The sequence below is a fragment of the Trachymyrmex septentrionalis genome, unplaced genomic scaffold (assembly GCF_001594115.1).
Source record: "Trachymyrmex septentrionalis isolate Tsep2-gDNA-1 unplaced genomic scaffold, Tsep1.0 scaffold146, whole genome shotgun sequence".
Classification (NCBI taxonomy): domain Eukaryota; kingdom Metazoa; phylum Arthropoda; class Insecta; order Hymenoptera; family Formicidae; genus Trachymyrmex; species Trachymyrmex septentrionalis.
Genome location: NW_017304609.1, coordinates 191,412 through 205,223, shown reverse-complemented (window position 1 = coordinate 205,223; position 13,812 = coordinate 191,412). Strand labels below are relative to the sequence as shown.

Here is a 13,812-nt window from a genome sequence, read left to right as displayed (position 1 = left end):
CCGTTAATTTATTATTTTATTGCAAAACGGAATTATTATTGAAAACTAAGATAAAAATATGTCTAAAGAAATACAAATTTAGATATTGCGACTTCAAATAAATTCAATAAAATTCAACATTCTGCTTTAAATAAAAATAGTGCAATAGCCAATATATAAAATGTTGGAAGAACACCATTGGCATAAATTTATAAACAATAAGATAGATAGATAGAGAGAGAGAGAGAGAGAGAGAGAGAGAGAGAGAGAGACTTCTTGCAAAATATTGACAATCCGTTTCAGACTGAATTGGCTTATGCAGTTCGTTGGATGATATGAATTCCGCTATCTGTGTGCACAGGTGATGATAGCTCGCCAACTTTCAGCGCAAATGCTGCCTGTTCGAAGGGTTTCTGCATTGCACCACGACTGAAAGGTCCGAGATCACCGCCACGCTTTGCCGAACTGCAATCACTGTATTTGGAGGCAAGTTCAGCGAACGTCGCTTTACCAGATGCAATTTGTTCTCTATAAGCTGTTAAAAAGATATTTTTGTAGTAATCACAGCTGAAAGGTGTTAAATATTTCAGTGCTATAGTAGTTATCGCACAAAATTAAAATTATTTCAGATACATTTCCCACTTTGTACTAATATTATTAAATTTTAAGTGAAAAAATATTCCATCTTAATATAAACAAAATCTATGAAAACGTATTTAATCCCAAGACAACTAGAAAAAAAATCACAATATTGCATTACTTTTTTAAAGAGAAGTCTCCAAATAGTAACAACAAATTAAAAAAAAATAAATCTTATTATTTTTGTAGTAAAAATTAAACAAGAAGTTTATCACTTTCTGTATAAAAATTACAATTGTAATGAAAAATAGTTTAGAAACTTTGCTCTCTGGGATTAATGATTTACAATGAAACAAACATAGAAACAACAGATAGAAATATTCTACATGAAATAATAATTTTTAGACAAAAGATTGTAAAGCTGTAGACATACATTTGACCAAATCTAGAGCTTCTTCTTTTGACCTAGTAATATTCTCTTCTCGCCAGGAAGAAGGTCGTCGAGAGCCTGAATGTTTTACAAGTAGATGAGAGCATTGCACTTCTTCAGGTCCATCTGCCTTGCCATTACCAGATGGATCAGCAGGTTTATCTGGCCTATCCCACTGACTTTCCTTGGTATAAATATTTAAATAATAGTGTTGACCTATAATAATTTTATTCATTTCAGAAACTAAAATACTAATATTAATATACTTAAGTAGGTTTTTTATCACTATTGTGCTTTACCAGCTCTATGATGTCACATAAAGCAAAACTTAATATCAAACATTTTAAATTCAGTGAATATTGATCATGTTCAAGAAAACTGAGGATCAATTGCAATTTTTAAAGAAAGTTTTAGATTAGAAATAGAAATAAATTAGACTAAACTAGAACCATTTTCTCCCATTATATACTCCCATCTAAAAAATTAGAAACACATTAAAAATTTTAAGATTATTTATTTATATATTCATACCAATGTATATTATGTTTTTACAATAATTCTTTAGATCCAATAACTATTGAATCTGAAGAATTATTGCTAAAAAAACATCTTATTATGGATAATAATCTAAAAAAACTTTTCAAACTTTTATGATCTGGAGTAAATTAATGCAGAAACAATAAAAGCAATTGTGTACTGAATTTTTGAAAAGTTTATGCTTTATGATTAATAAAGCAATCAATTCACTGAAGTTGAAATCAACAAACTGACAATGTTGATAAAAATCAATTGATAATGAGTGCGGGATATTTTCTAGTCGTTTTTCAGCAAAATCAAATCCAATCATCTCCAGCACCCAGCACACTATTCAATCTTTCGTCTCTAACCAGGGTTCTACAATGAGTCAATAATTGGAAATCCTAAAGCGGTCCTAAATCTTAATTGGTGAAATTGGCCAATAGCCAACTTGTACAATTAATTGTAAGGTGATTCTACGATGAATTGCTAGTCTTATAGCCCATATTAGACTATCGACTCTTCAGGATGAGATTGCTAATTCTGACTGCCGACCAATAATGAACCAAATACATTGAATCAGTCTTATTGTAATTGGTCCATTATTGCTCTGCAGTCAGAATTGGCAGTCGGGTCAGCCTGTAAAATCAATAGTCTGATACGGACTTAAGTCTTCAATGAATCAGTGAAGTTGGCCAACAGTCTACTTATACAACTAAAACTACCAATTTTCTTAAGACTTAGTCAAATTCAATTTTATTCCTTCCCATTAGTCGAGCTAAACAACTTGCTGTATAATTAATAACTTGTAGATGCGAAAAATCATATAGCAAATTCGGCAAATTACACTAGTGTGTAGTACTGAGTGCAAACTTTTTCAGTGTCACACATTCGGCTTATACGCATTGTATCAATGCATTCGGATTGTCATATTCAGCAAATAAAAACTAATTCAATAGAATAAATTTATATTTGGACCAATCAAATAAACTAAATGAGTTCAAAAAATATTGCACTAATGTTTCTGACAGTGTAGTTTGGCATAGCATCAGTGGTTCTACACTTACACCATAGACCTATTCTTTTTGACTAACTTGAATTCATCTTTCTTCCTTTTCTCTCCAAGAGGAAAGAATAGAAAGAAAGACAAACTAGTGCAAAAGTTCAGTCAAAAAGAACAGGCCTCATGTTAGAGCAGCATCAAAGCAGAGTCTGCATGTGTGCCAAATTCGTCACTAGTTATCTATTTAGGTTAAGACTGAATAAAACTTAAAATCTCTGACTACAGATTGTAGAATTAGCTTAACTAGTTAATAAGACTTCTGACTACCAACTGTTTGTAGAACCCGGTAAAAGATTCGCATCAACTACGATCGACTACATACGTAATACAAAAATTTGTCGAGAACATCGAGGAGTATCGGACACTTCTCTTGACCACTGCGAATTGATTAGCATCAGCGAAATATCAATGAAATGTTATACGTCGAAATGCTCGTAATCTCGCTCCGAGAGCAAAACGCGGCTATGAGATCGTGGATTCCACGATGCTCCGTGTTGAGATTCGCGCCTTAACAAGATCGCCGATCGTGGGGTTGCGACTGCAAAAATCGTCAGTTTCGACATACCAGTCGATCTGCTGAGGCGTTTCTCCCATCCTGCTGGTAGCTCCTCGTCCGCCATTACCGTCGTAATATATTTTCGGACTACGTTTTGCTGTTCTCTTCGCTGGCACTCTCTACGTCAAACCTATAGACACAGTAAGAATAAACTAGACGGTTATGGCTTCTGCACACAGAACACAACGCTTGCCGTGCGGTACAAGTTGGCGCGATAGCTAGGAATGTGCGATTTTTATCGATACAATTTTTTGGTTATTTTTTTGTTATTTTTAGCCAATATTTTTAGAGGCCAATTTTTTAAATTGAATATCGCACCAATCGAACCTGCGTTCGATATTTACTGGATGCAAACGACAACCGCTCAGATTGGTATATTCCCTTAGATCCTAAAATATAGACCAATCAAATGAAAGTGTGAGTGCTCAATGAGCAATTGTTGTTGTTCTGTATACACCTACTAGCTATTACTCACTGGCCTAGTTTCCATCGAAGGTTTAAACCAGATCTGTATATTATAGTCAAACAGGAGAATGCCCGACTGTAGTTGATTGATTCTTACATTGGCTGCGTTCAGTAGAACACAACAGTTTTGCCATTTTATGATTGTCTGCTGAGATAGGGTCATTCTTCTAGATCTAAAAATATAATCCAATCAGCGTGAAGAAAACTTCCAACAATTGCAAAATAAACATCCTGCTGAACGCAACCATTCTGATCCGGTTTAAATCCTCGGTGGAAACTAGGCCACTGTCAGCATGACACATATGACCCCAACACTAAAAACACAAATTAAGTGCACTATGGATTTTCAGTAGTAGGAGCAAAGGAACGAAGAACAGAGAATAAGGGACTCCGCACAATAAAAGGAACAGGGAACAGAGAATAGAGAATAAAAATTTCAACCTATCAGAAACTATGTATTCTACAATACATGAAATTTGTGTTCTGTTCCTACACTAATTGCACTAGTTCGAAATTAGTGTACACTAAAGCGTTTTCCCAAAATGACGTCAGCGACGGTGTTTTTCATTCCAGTGCAACAGAATTCAGTGCACGAGTTCACTGTACTGGCTGTACTAGGTCTGGAGTCAGTGCAAGCAGTACAAACATTAATGTACACTAGTTCACCCAAAAGACAGACCTTGTACAAATAGTACGAGAATTGATAATTATTTACTTGTTACGTGCAAAAAATTGTAAACCCTTAAACGATGAAAGGAAGATAATTTGAATATTAATAAACAAACATTAATATATCGCTGTAGAAGCAAGTTAGTAAAAAACTATGCACATGTAGCCATAAAGCATGAAAATATGATCGTAGCACATGCTTTCATCGCGATATTTTGCAGCTGACAAATTTCCTAACCTTAATAACTCGTCAACTTCAACGCTTAATATCTCGGTTCACGGGACTAGGCATGACATTTTACTGCCAGATTCTTTCGTTTCATGCAAAAATGCGACAAATGCGACAAATATAATTTTATTAAAATTGAAGGTGAGGCACGTCTTTTAAATAATTAATAATTAGATAATTCATAAATAATAGAATGATAAATATATATAAATAATAGCAAGCCTACATATAAAAACATTTTGTGTCATCATTATCTTTAATTAAGAATTTTTTTAGTGGAATTGCATTCATTTTCATCATACGAATCTAATTTCTCCCTAACTTCCATGTAAACAATATGGGACACCATTTTTATCTTGTACTAAAACGTTTTTTATTCCTTGCCTGCACGCTTACACTCGTCAGTCCTAGATTGCACTAGTTCAGTTCAGTTCTAGTGCAATCCTCATGCAGAAAACAAACCTATGATTTCTGATAGGTTGAAATTCTTATTCTCTGTTTGTTGTCTGTTCCTTTTATTGTGCAGAGCCCCATAGTGAGTAAAAAGTCTGCTATTTAAAGCGTCTCTGCAGCTTAAAATTTACAATAAAAATCACTTAAAATTCAAATTTCTGTCATAAAATCTTGTATTTACGATGTTAGAAATCGGACAGAAAAAAAATTAACGAATCAAGTTTGAATATTTCGATCACATAACGGATATGACTAATGTGATTGATCAATTCTTTCTTCATCCGAGATCTCGAATCGATTATTTCAGGACTCTATTCTTAAAAAATATCGTATACGAAAAACTAGGGAAAATGCTATAGTCTATGTTACGCATACTGTAGTATTTCCTTAGATTTTTGTATGCGGTATTTTTCAAGAATAGAGATCCAGATCTACAATAGATTTTTAAGCCTTAAGCCATAAGAAATGGACGAATCACAATCAATTATTTTCCTCGCATTCGAACTGTAATTGTTTAATTTCTTACGGCTTAAGGCTTAAAACACCTAGATAGATTCGGACTTAGCATCGTGGATACAAGATTTTAGCGTTCCAATATAGGCTACGTTAATGCTCGCAACGTTCGTGAAATCACTTCATCCTTGTCGTTTATCAAATGTTAAACAAGAATAAACAATGCTCACGAGTGTGCGAACGTTAAGTGAAACACAATGAGTGCTTTCCATTTGATGACACAAATCGACACAAGCGTCGTTCTATTTGACATTCAGAGGCCGAGTTTACACCGAGAATTCAATCCGAGAATGTAAGAACCAACCAACTGTAGTCGAGCATTTCCTTGTCATTTGACTGTAACATTGGTTCTTGTATTCTGACCCGGGTCGAACCCTCGATGTAAACTAGGCCAGAGAGTTACAAAGATAAACTTGTCGACCTGTGTCGATTTATGTCATGAAATGGAAAATACTCAGCCTAGGTAAGTCACAGCACGTCAACCGCATTCGCATTCACGACAGCCAATCATAAGCGGCAATGGTACTAATAACAGCTTTTGATTGGGTATCGCAAATGCGAATGTAAATGCGTTTTGCGTGTTGCGACTTACTTATACGGGGCTTTATTGATATTTGTTTATAATTCAAATTTCATATGATAATAGTTTAGTTTACATCGTGCACTTGATACACGTACTAACTAGTAACTTTCTATTAAATTATTTTAATTTCAACAATATATTTAAAGAATGATGTACTAAATTGGTACAATATACATCATAATGATTAATTAAATACATATATCATATATATGTTTCAACATATATAAAGTTACTAGTTAGAACCTATATCAAGTGTACGATGTAAACTAGGCCATGTGATGTGACCGGTGACGTATCCTTTTAGTGGAAAATCATACAGTTTTACAAATTTTAACATTTTAGATTAATATCAGAGAGCTTAGGGCCAATCATAAAAATTTGTATATTGTTATAGACATAAAAATGTATGCGGACAAAAATAAGGCTCCTTATTCTTGAAAAGAAACGTATACGAAAGTCTAGGGAAATACTATGTTACGTAACTATAGAATTTCCTAGAATATCGTATACGTTTCCTTTCAAGAATAGAAGTCAAGGAGGCCATTTATCCTTGTTGTTCACCGAGTTTTAAACAAGAAGTTTGCCATAGTTCCTACTCACTCTAATGAGTGCATATGATAGGAACATATTGAAACATGTTCGAGCATGCGACGCGAAACCTCTAAGGATAAGTGGCTGCGTTCAACGGATTCAACAGTTGAATGAGCGCTTGCTGGTATTGATGTTTCTTCCAGACTTAAAATGCTGTTTGGATGATCTGAAAAAATATATCAATAACAGAGAGCGCTCACTCAACTGTTGAGTTCGCTGAACACAGCCACTGATGCATCATACACATGCGTGAAACGGAATGCACCCAAGATGTGAATAAGTTTTTAACAAATCTATTGTGAAATAATTTTAAAATTCTAACCTCAACAACTTATCATCGAACTTATTTCTCTTTCATTACCGTATATGATTGAATTTGACACGTCAAATTTAATTTAATTTATAATTTCTTCTTTTTAACAGATCCTAGGATATATATTTATTTTCGTATTAATGAACTGTCCTTCACTAAAAGTGGATTGACTAAATCTAAATATGTCCAATTGAAATATGTATGCCTTCTTCGATAAATTTTTATGATTGATATTATGTTATCGATATTTTAAGGATTGTTACGTAATATTGAAATAATTTCAGATAATGACAAAGTAGCTTGGGAATTTATACAAGAAACATATGGTCCAAAAGTTAAAGATTGAAACCCTGTTGATGTTTTGAACCCTGCTATTGATATTTTGAATCCTACTGTTGATGTTTTGAACTCTGTTGTTGATATTTTGAATTCTGCTATTGATGTTTTGTACCGATCAATTGATAATATTGATAAATTAGTATTATAATTATTATTATAAGATTAGTAAATTTATTAGAATAATTACTGTAACTCTGGCATGGAATTTCCAATTAATCTATAATTTCAAATTTCTTCCCCATTTTATTATAACACACAAGTTTTTATGATAGCAAAACAACTACTTACTAAAAAGAAGAATACGTTATTTCTCATGCATGTAACTTTAATGTAAATTCACAAGAGATATAACGGAAAAAGCTGAAAACCGCTGTATACGTAGAGGATGATTGCACCCCTTCAAACCGTTTTCAGCCGCAACTGATATTTTCTAAATTCATTCTGTTTATGTAAGCTACAAATTCACAGTTTCATTAAAATCAGAATTGGACGTACATACATGATTAAAAATAGTAAAAAATGTGTGATCACACATATAATAGTGACAACATATATTTCAATGACTCAATAAATCAGAATGACAGTGAAATATGATTTAACTGAAAGCAAAGATAGTGATAAATTATTAATTGATTTAAGGTTATACTCACATTTGTGGGATAAACAAAAAAAAAGATTTTAAAGATATAGCAAAAAAAGAAACCTTTTGAGAAGAGAATTCCTCGATTTTGAATCAGTCTAAATATCTAATTTATATAATAATTAAAATCTGTGTGTGTGTGTATATATATATATATATACACACATATATATATATAACAGCTTTCGTATTTCTGGCTAAATGTAACGAAAATATAACAAATATTAACTTTTTTAGTAAATGTTTGTCAATATAGCAACGACTGCGCCAATATTATGTTAAAGAACGGCAGAAGCAAGAATTGGAAAGCGGATTAAAAGCAATTAATCTGACTTAGTATTTATTCATTTCAATGAATTTCTTGGATAGTACATATAATGATAGTACATATGATAGTATACGAGAAAGTGTGTAGAATTTTAATAAGTCATTTTATATAGTCAGCATTAGTTTTTTAAGTATAATTGAATTTACTGTATTTTTAATGTTTTTGGACATTTACTAATTTTTAAAAAAATCTATCACTATTGAAAAATCTCAGAATTCATCTATTAATGATAATCCAAGGACTCAATCTATTCAGTTCTGAGTCACGTACACCTTCTTTAGATAATAGGAATGGAACTCCATTTTTGACAAATTCAATTTTTTTTTCTTAATGTCCTTTGACATAAGTTGACACTTTTGCTTTTGACATTGCAAATGTTATGTTTTTACAAGAAATTTAATTTTATTTTATCTGTTTATTTTGTCAATTTTAATCTATTTAATTTATATTATTGTGCAGTTATGGTGTGCAGTAACTTGCACATAATTAATCAGCTAATTGACGGTTATATACACTCTAGATATGGTAATCTGTGAGACTTGTTTGCTACATTTGATTTCTTTGACGTTATGAACATTGCATTGGTATCAATTATTACTATGATTGGAGATTGTTGAGGATGGCTTAAATATAACCAAAACGTTCAATTTTGTATATTATGTAATAGATACAATCGAAATATATGTGTATATGATAATCGTATCAATTACCGCGTATTAAGGCTCTTAATTGTTTTTTACTCTATTTTTTATTTGTTTTAAATTCAGCATGTTTTGACAATTCAGGAATTATTTCTGTTTCATAACTAGTTTCATAACGTTATGCTTGTATTAATTGTTTTGGTTGTATATGGAACTCAGTTCCACCTCTGAATTCATCGGAAAGCACAATTGCCAAAATTTACCACAGATTCGGCACGAAATAGGGATGCTCGATCTCGGCAAAAGAATCGATTTTTTTAATCCCGAACGCAACTGTAAGTATCGATTCACCAAAAAATCAAGCACCAAAGACTCGATTTAGCGGAAATCTATCTAAAAAATCGAGGCTAATTGTACACTGTAGACTTATAAAAAAAAATTCGATGCACACGTGCATATATCTCTTGTGCCGTTTATACAGAATGAAATATATACGTGCTCTTTATTCTTTTTATTTTATTGCACAGGTTTAATCAGGTGGCATATTGCAGCCAATACGATGGCAAGATTTTAATCTAGCTAGGGAATCCAGCTGAAAAACAAGCATAGTGTGCTCCAGGCTTTAGAGCGCATTTACACTAAACAGAAAAGTAGAAAGCAGAAAAGCAGAAGCCAATCAGAACTCGCGCTGATAACAAATGGCGGTACAGCGTGAGTTCAGAAGTACGTTCAATAAGCTTTACATCTGATTGGCATATTCCATTAGATCTAAAAATATAGACCAAACAGGTATAAGTGCTCACTGAGCACTTAGTGAGCGGCCGCGCTTCAAAGCTGCTTAGAATGCAATGGATGTACCCATTGGATACATCCAGAAGCACGATCGCTCACTGAGCGCTCAGTGAGCTCTTACATCTGATTGACATATTCCATAAAAAATATAGACTAAACAGGTACAAGAGTTCAGTGAGTGGTCGTGCTTCTGGATGCACCTATTGAATTCTGCTTTTCTGTCAAGATGTGAACGCACTCTTAAGTCTGTCACATATAAAATGCATAACAGGCATAAGCATAACATAAGACCGCTGAACCAATGAACATCTTATGTAAATTAATATGGAGCCATTACACTGTATGCTTATTGGTCCAGCAGTCGATCGACGTTGTATTAACATCAATTTGACATCGAGTGATGTTGAATCAACATCAATTTGACGTTGATCGATTAACCATTAATGGTTTAGCTGGAAAACCAGCTTACTCCCGATATGTTTACAGTCTCTACTGCCATTGTAGATCACGCATTAGATTAGATTCGCTACCGGTCTTACGATTTCTACCGTAATTGGCCAATTCGTTTGCTGATTATGTATTATGGCCTTACGTTTTTGTATGTACTATGAGCTTTACGGAAGATGTGTGGCCTTATGTCTATACGTAAACCATAAAGTCGGTTCTTTATTTCTGTACCATATGCATAAATTCAAATAATGTAGGAATAAAGAGTAGACCTTTGAATTAGGTGTCACGGAAGATCGATCTCGGATCTTAAGAATCGATTCGTCGATTTAATCAGAGCTTAAGAATCGATCTAAAAAATCGAAAATCGAAGATAAAAGAATCGATTTTCTAAAAAATCGATCTTGAATCAAACATCCCTAGTATGAAGATCATCTTCACGAATATTACTTACAAGATCAAGAACACCATCATCAAATTCAACATCATCTTTTAATAACAGAGATCCATTTGTGGATTTAACAAATTCGGTATATTTTGACATTTATTTATGTACTAGTATAACGTTCCTGGTGAAAATCTTTCTCAGAATTTTTCATAAATATAATTTTTCAGAATCTTATATAAATTTCAGAATTTTTAGAATTTCTAAATAATTTTATAACTCTTTAAAAAATTTCTCACATTTTTTATACAAATTGGAATGCTTTTAAAAAATGCTAAGAAAGTCGACAATTTTTATAAAATTCTTCATATTTATGAATTTTGAAATACACTGGGCAACAAAATCAACGCAACACCTGTTCACTCTGCAAAAATAAGCAAATCTCAAGATACATCGAGTTATTCAACGTTGAAGCAAAAGGACCATTTTTGCTTCAACGTTGAATCGAGTTATTACTCGATCAAAAAAAATCATAAAAGCTTCATAAAAAAGTAAATTAAAGGTAAAGATTCGCTCTTTCGATGTAAATCGCATTTGTATACAATTTTTATTCCATTCCGTGGAGCTTCGCAAATTCCATAAAAAATTTTGAGGTCTGATATGGTATCTTCATTTATGTTTGTGTAACTTCATGAAATCTCCATGAGATCGTTTTTTTAAGTACCGATCCGAAAAGTAGAGGTTTCTACCTGTAAAATGCTTTTTTAGACATACCGATACGGCAATTTTTGATAAAGTTATTGTATCTTGAATTTTGCCTATTTTTGCAGAGTGAACAGGTGTTGCGTTAATTTTGTTGCCCAGTGTATTTTGAAATTTCTAAGATTTCGAAAATTTCTGATAAAATTTTATAAAATTTGGAAAAGTTGAAGGTATGTTTTCAGAAATTATAGAATGGGAAATCTAAGGATATTTCAGAATTCACAAATAAGAGAAATTCTAAGAAAAGATTTTTTTCAGTATTATAAATTGAAAAACTTATTTCCATGTTGTTTCTTGATATTTTATTTATACAAAAAGAATGTTTTTCTTCCAATTTGGTTACATATAAGCTCTGTAATTTGCAACCGCGTCAACCTCTACACAAAAACAACCCTACGAATCAACTTCATCAATTTCTCCATAAATTAATACATCTTCAAGATCAACATCAAGCACTTTTAAACATAACATACCTAGCGGAAATACGAATGTTGATTGCTTTATAGATTCTTTTGAAGCTGTTTCTTCATCAATAATTCCACTCTCTAATCAAGTTGAAGAGAAACAAAATGGCAGAAAAAATCATATTTTAACAAATTTGATTTTTAAGGAATTACAAGATGAGGAACTAAAAAATCAATGCTGCGAAAGAAAATTATGGAAATTTTAATGGACCATATGAATAACTCGTAGACCGATTAATTGCACAGGCACACAAGACAAAATTTAATATTTGATACGGAGATTAAACTATGATATTCTGGTGTGCCTGTGTTATCTAGAAATGTCTAGATAAAGGAATATTAAATTTTTTGTTGCACAGTTAATAATTTCTTTAATATATAAATTAATCAGTTATCTAAGAGACTTCTATTATAGTTTCTATAATAAATTTCTATAATTTCTATAATATAAATTTCTATAATAAATAAAAAAAATTTTTTTGTTAAGACAAATGTTCAAACAATTTAATAAGCTAATATGTTAGAAAATAGTATTGTTTGTGCTATTTTTCTCAAGTATTCATTCACTCATTTTACTCAAATATGTTTATATTTCAAAAAATAATGTTATATCTTTTTATTATTTACTAAGTAAACTGTGATTTATTATGTACTAATATGTATATAATGAAAAAAATAAATAACAAAAAAATTAAAAAATGTCAGATGTAACATTAATATTTTATACAAATATTTTTAAAGTTTATGCGAATGTTATCGCGTTAGATTCGGCAACTGGCTATATTCTCGAGATAGACGCGGAGTATACGTACAACATCTTCATGACGCACACACTGACCTACCATTCTGTCCGACGCGCGAGAAACCACCCGGCAAGCGCGATAACAAGCTCCTTGCAATATTATGCGATAAACAGCGTAACGTCATACATTATCGTAACCTGCAGCAGTGTACTCGCCACGATCTTCGTATCACAAAGGTTTATATTATATAGGCATATATTGCAATTCACACAATCTCCATGGCTACGCGATTATATAGAATTAAACACAAAATTTAGAACTTTAGCCAAAAATGATTTTGAAAAAAATTTATACAAACTTATGAATAATGCGGTATTTGACAAAACCATGGAGAACGCACGCGATCGCGTCGACGTAAAGTTATTAATACAATGAGAAGGCAGATACGGTGCTGAGGCAATGATTGCGAAACCAATTTCCACAGCCGTAGCATCTTTTCGGAGAATCTGGTCGCGATAGAACTGCGTAAGCTCGAGGTGAAGTTTGATATACGTGGATATGTGCATCCTCGACGTATCCAAGACGTGTTTGTACAAATTTCACCACGAATACATAGCATCGCTGTTCCGCGAAAAATGCAAAATTATGTATATCGATACTGATATCGATAGCCTCATACGAGTATATCATATAAAATGTGACGATGTGTCTACGATATCATACGCGATATAAGTAGATTTGACACGAGCAATTACTCGAGCAACAATGCGTACGGCATTCCGCTCGTAAATAAAAAAGTTTCTGACCTTATAAAAGACAAGAACAACGGTGCCAATATAACCGAATTTGTTGGGCTTCGAACGAAAATGTATGCCTTGTGTGTAGAAGGAAAGAAGGATACGAAGAAGGCAAAGGGTGTCAAGAGCAATATTGTAGCGAGGTCTATAACGTTCAAGGATTACACGCGGTGCTGGAATGACACAATCGAAATGACGTGCAGATAGTCGTGCATAAGATCCAACATACACGAGATGTACACGATATCAGAAATCAGATGTACACGATAACAAAAATCGTTCTAAATCCGCACGACAATAAGCGGTATATCGTGCTAGGTTCCACCGACACGCTGCCATGGGGGGGGGGGGGTATTACCGATGTAAAATAAAATACATTTGTATTGTATAGTATATTTAATATATATACTATATATATATATAAATATGTATAATATACAAAATATAGTATGTATAATATAATATATAAATACAATATGTATATGCTATTTATGATATGTTTAATACATATTTATATTTTTATGATAAATATAAG

General features: G+C 32.5%; 1 protein-coding gene and 1 long non-coding RNA gene across 3 annotated transcripts in view; both read right to left on the bottom strand.

Annotated features, from left to right (window-relative positions):
• Nucleotides 1–206: 206 nt before the first annotated feature.
• LOC108745687 (putative peptidyl-prolyl cis-trans isomerase dodo) lies at nt 207–3,385 on the bottom strand. 2 transcript variants are annotated; one of them, XM_018481981.1, is made up of 3 exons: nt 2,890–3,385; nt 992–1,204; nt 207–514 (listed from the first exon to the last, which is right to left on the bottom strand). In XM_018481981.1, exons 1-3 carry the CDS (start codon nt 2,960–2,962, stop codon nt 294–296), a joined length of 507 nt encoding a protein of 168 aa, XP_018337483.1. In that variant the 5' UTR covers nt 2,963–3,385; the 3' UTR covers nt 207–293. The 2 variants fall into 2 exon arrangements, with proteins under 2 accessions (XP_018337483.1, XP_018337484.1); XM_018481982.1 differs by having other exon boundaries at nt 3,133–3,380.
• Nucleotides 3,386–3,728: 343 nt separating this feature from the next.
• Nucleotides 3,729–13,812, bottom strand: part of LOC108745688 — an 11,963-nt gene continuing 1,879 nt past the window's right edge. Inside the window, exon 3 of the long non-coding RNA XR_001939112.1 lies at nt 3,729–3,837. This is a non-coding gene — a long non-coding RNA (uncharacterized LOC108745688). The remainder of the gene's footprint in view (nt 3,838–13,812) is intronic.

What these genes read in the sequence shown, in the direction of transcription:
- LOC108745687 (XM_018481981.1), bottom strand. Translation starts at nt 2,962, where the DNA reads ATGCTAATCAATTCGCAGTGGTCAAGAGAAGTGTCCGATACTCCTCGA. An exon ending in TCGACAAATTTTTGTATTAC is followed by an intron (nt 1,205 to 2,889) that starts GTATGTAGTCGA and finishes AAATTATTATAG; the next exon opens with GTCAACACTATTATTTAAAT. An exon ending in AGCTCTAGATTTGGTCAAAT is followed by an intron (nt 515 to 991) that starts GTATGTCTACAG and finishes TCTTTTTAACAG; the next exon opens with CTTATAGAGAACAAATTGCA.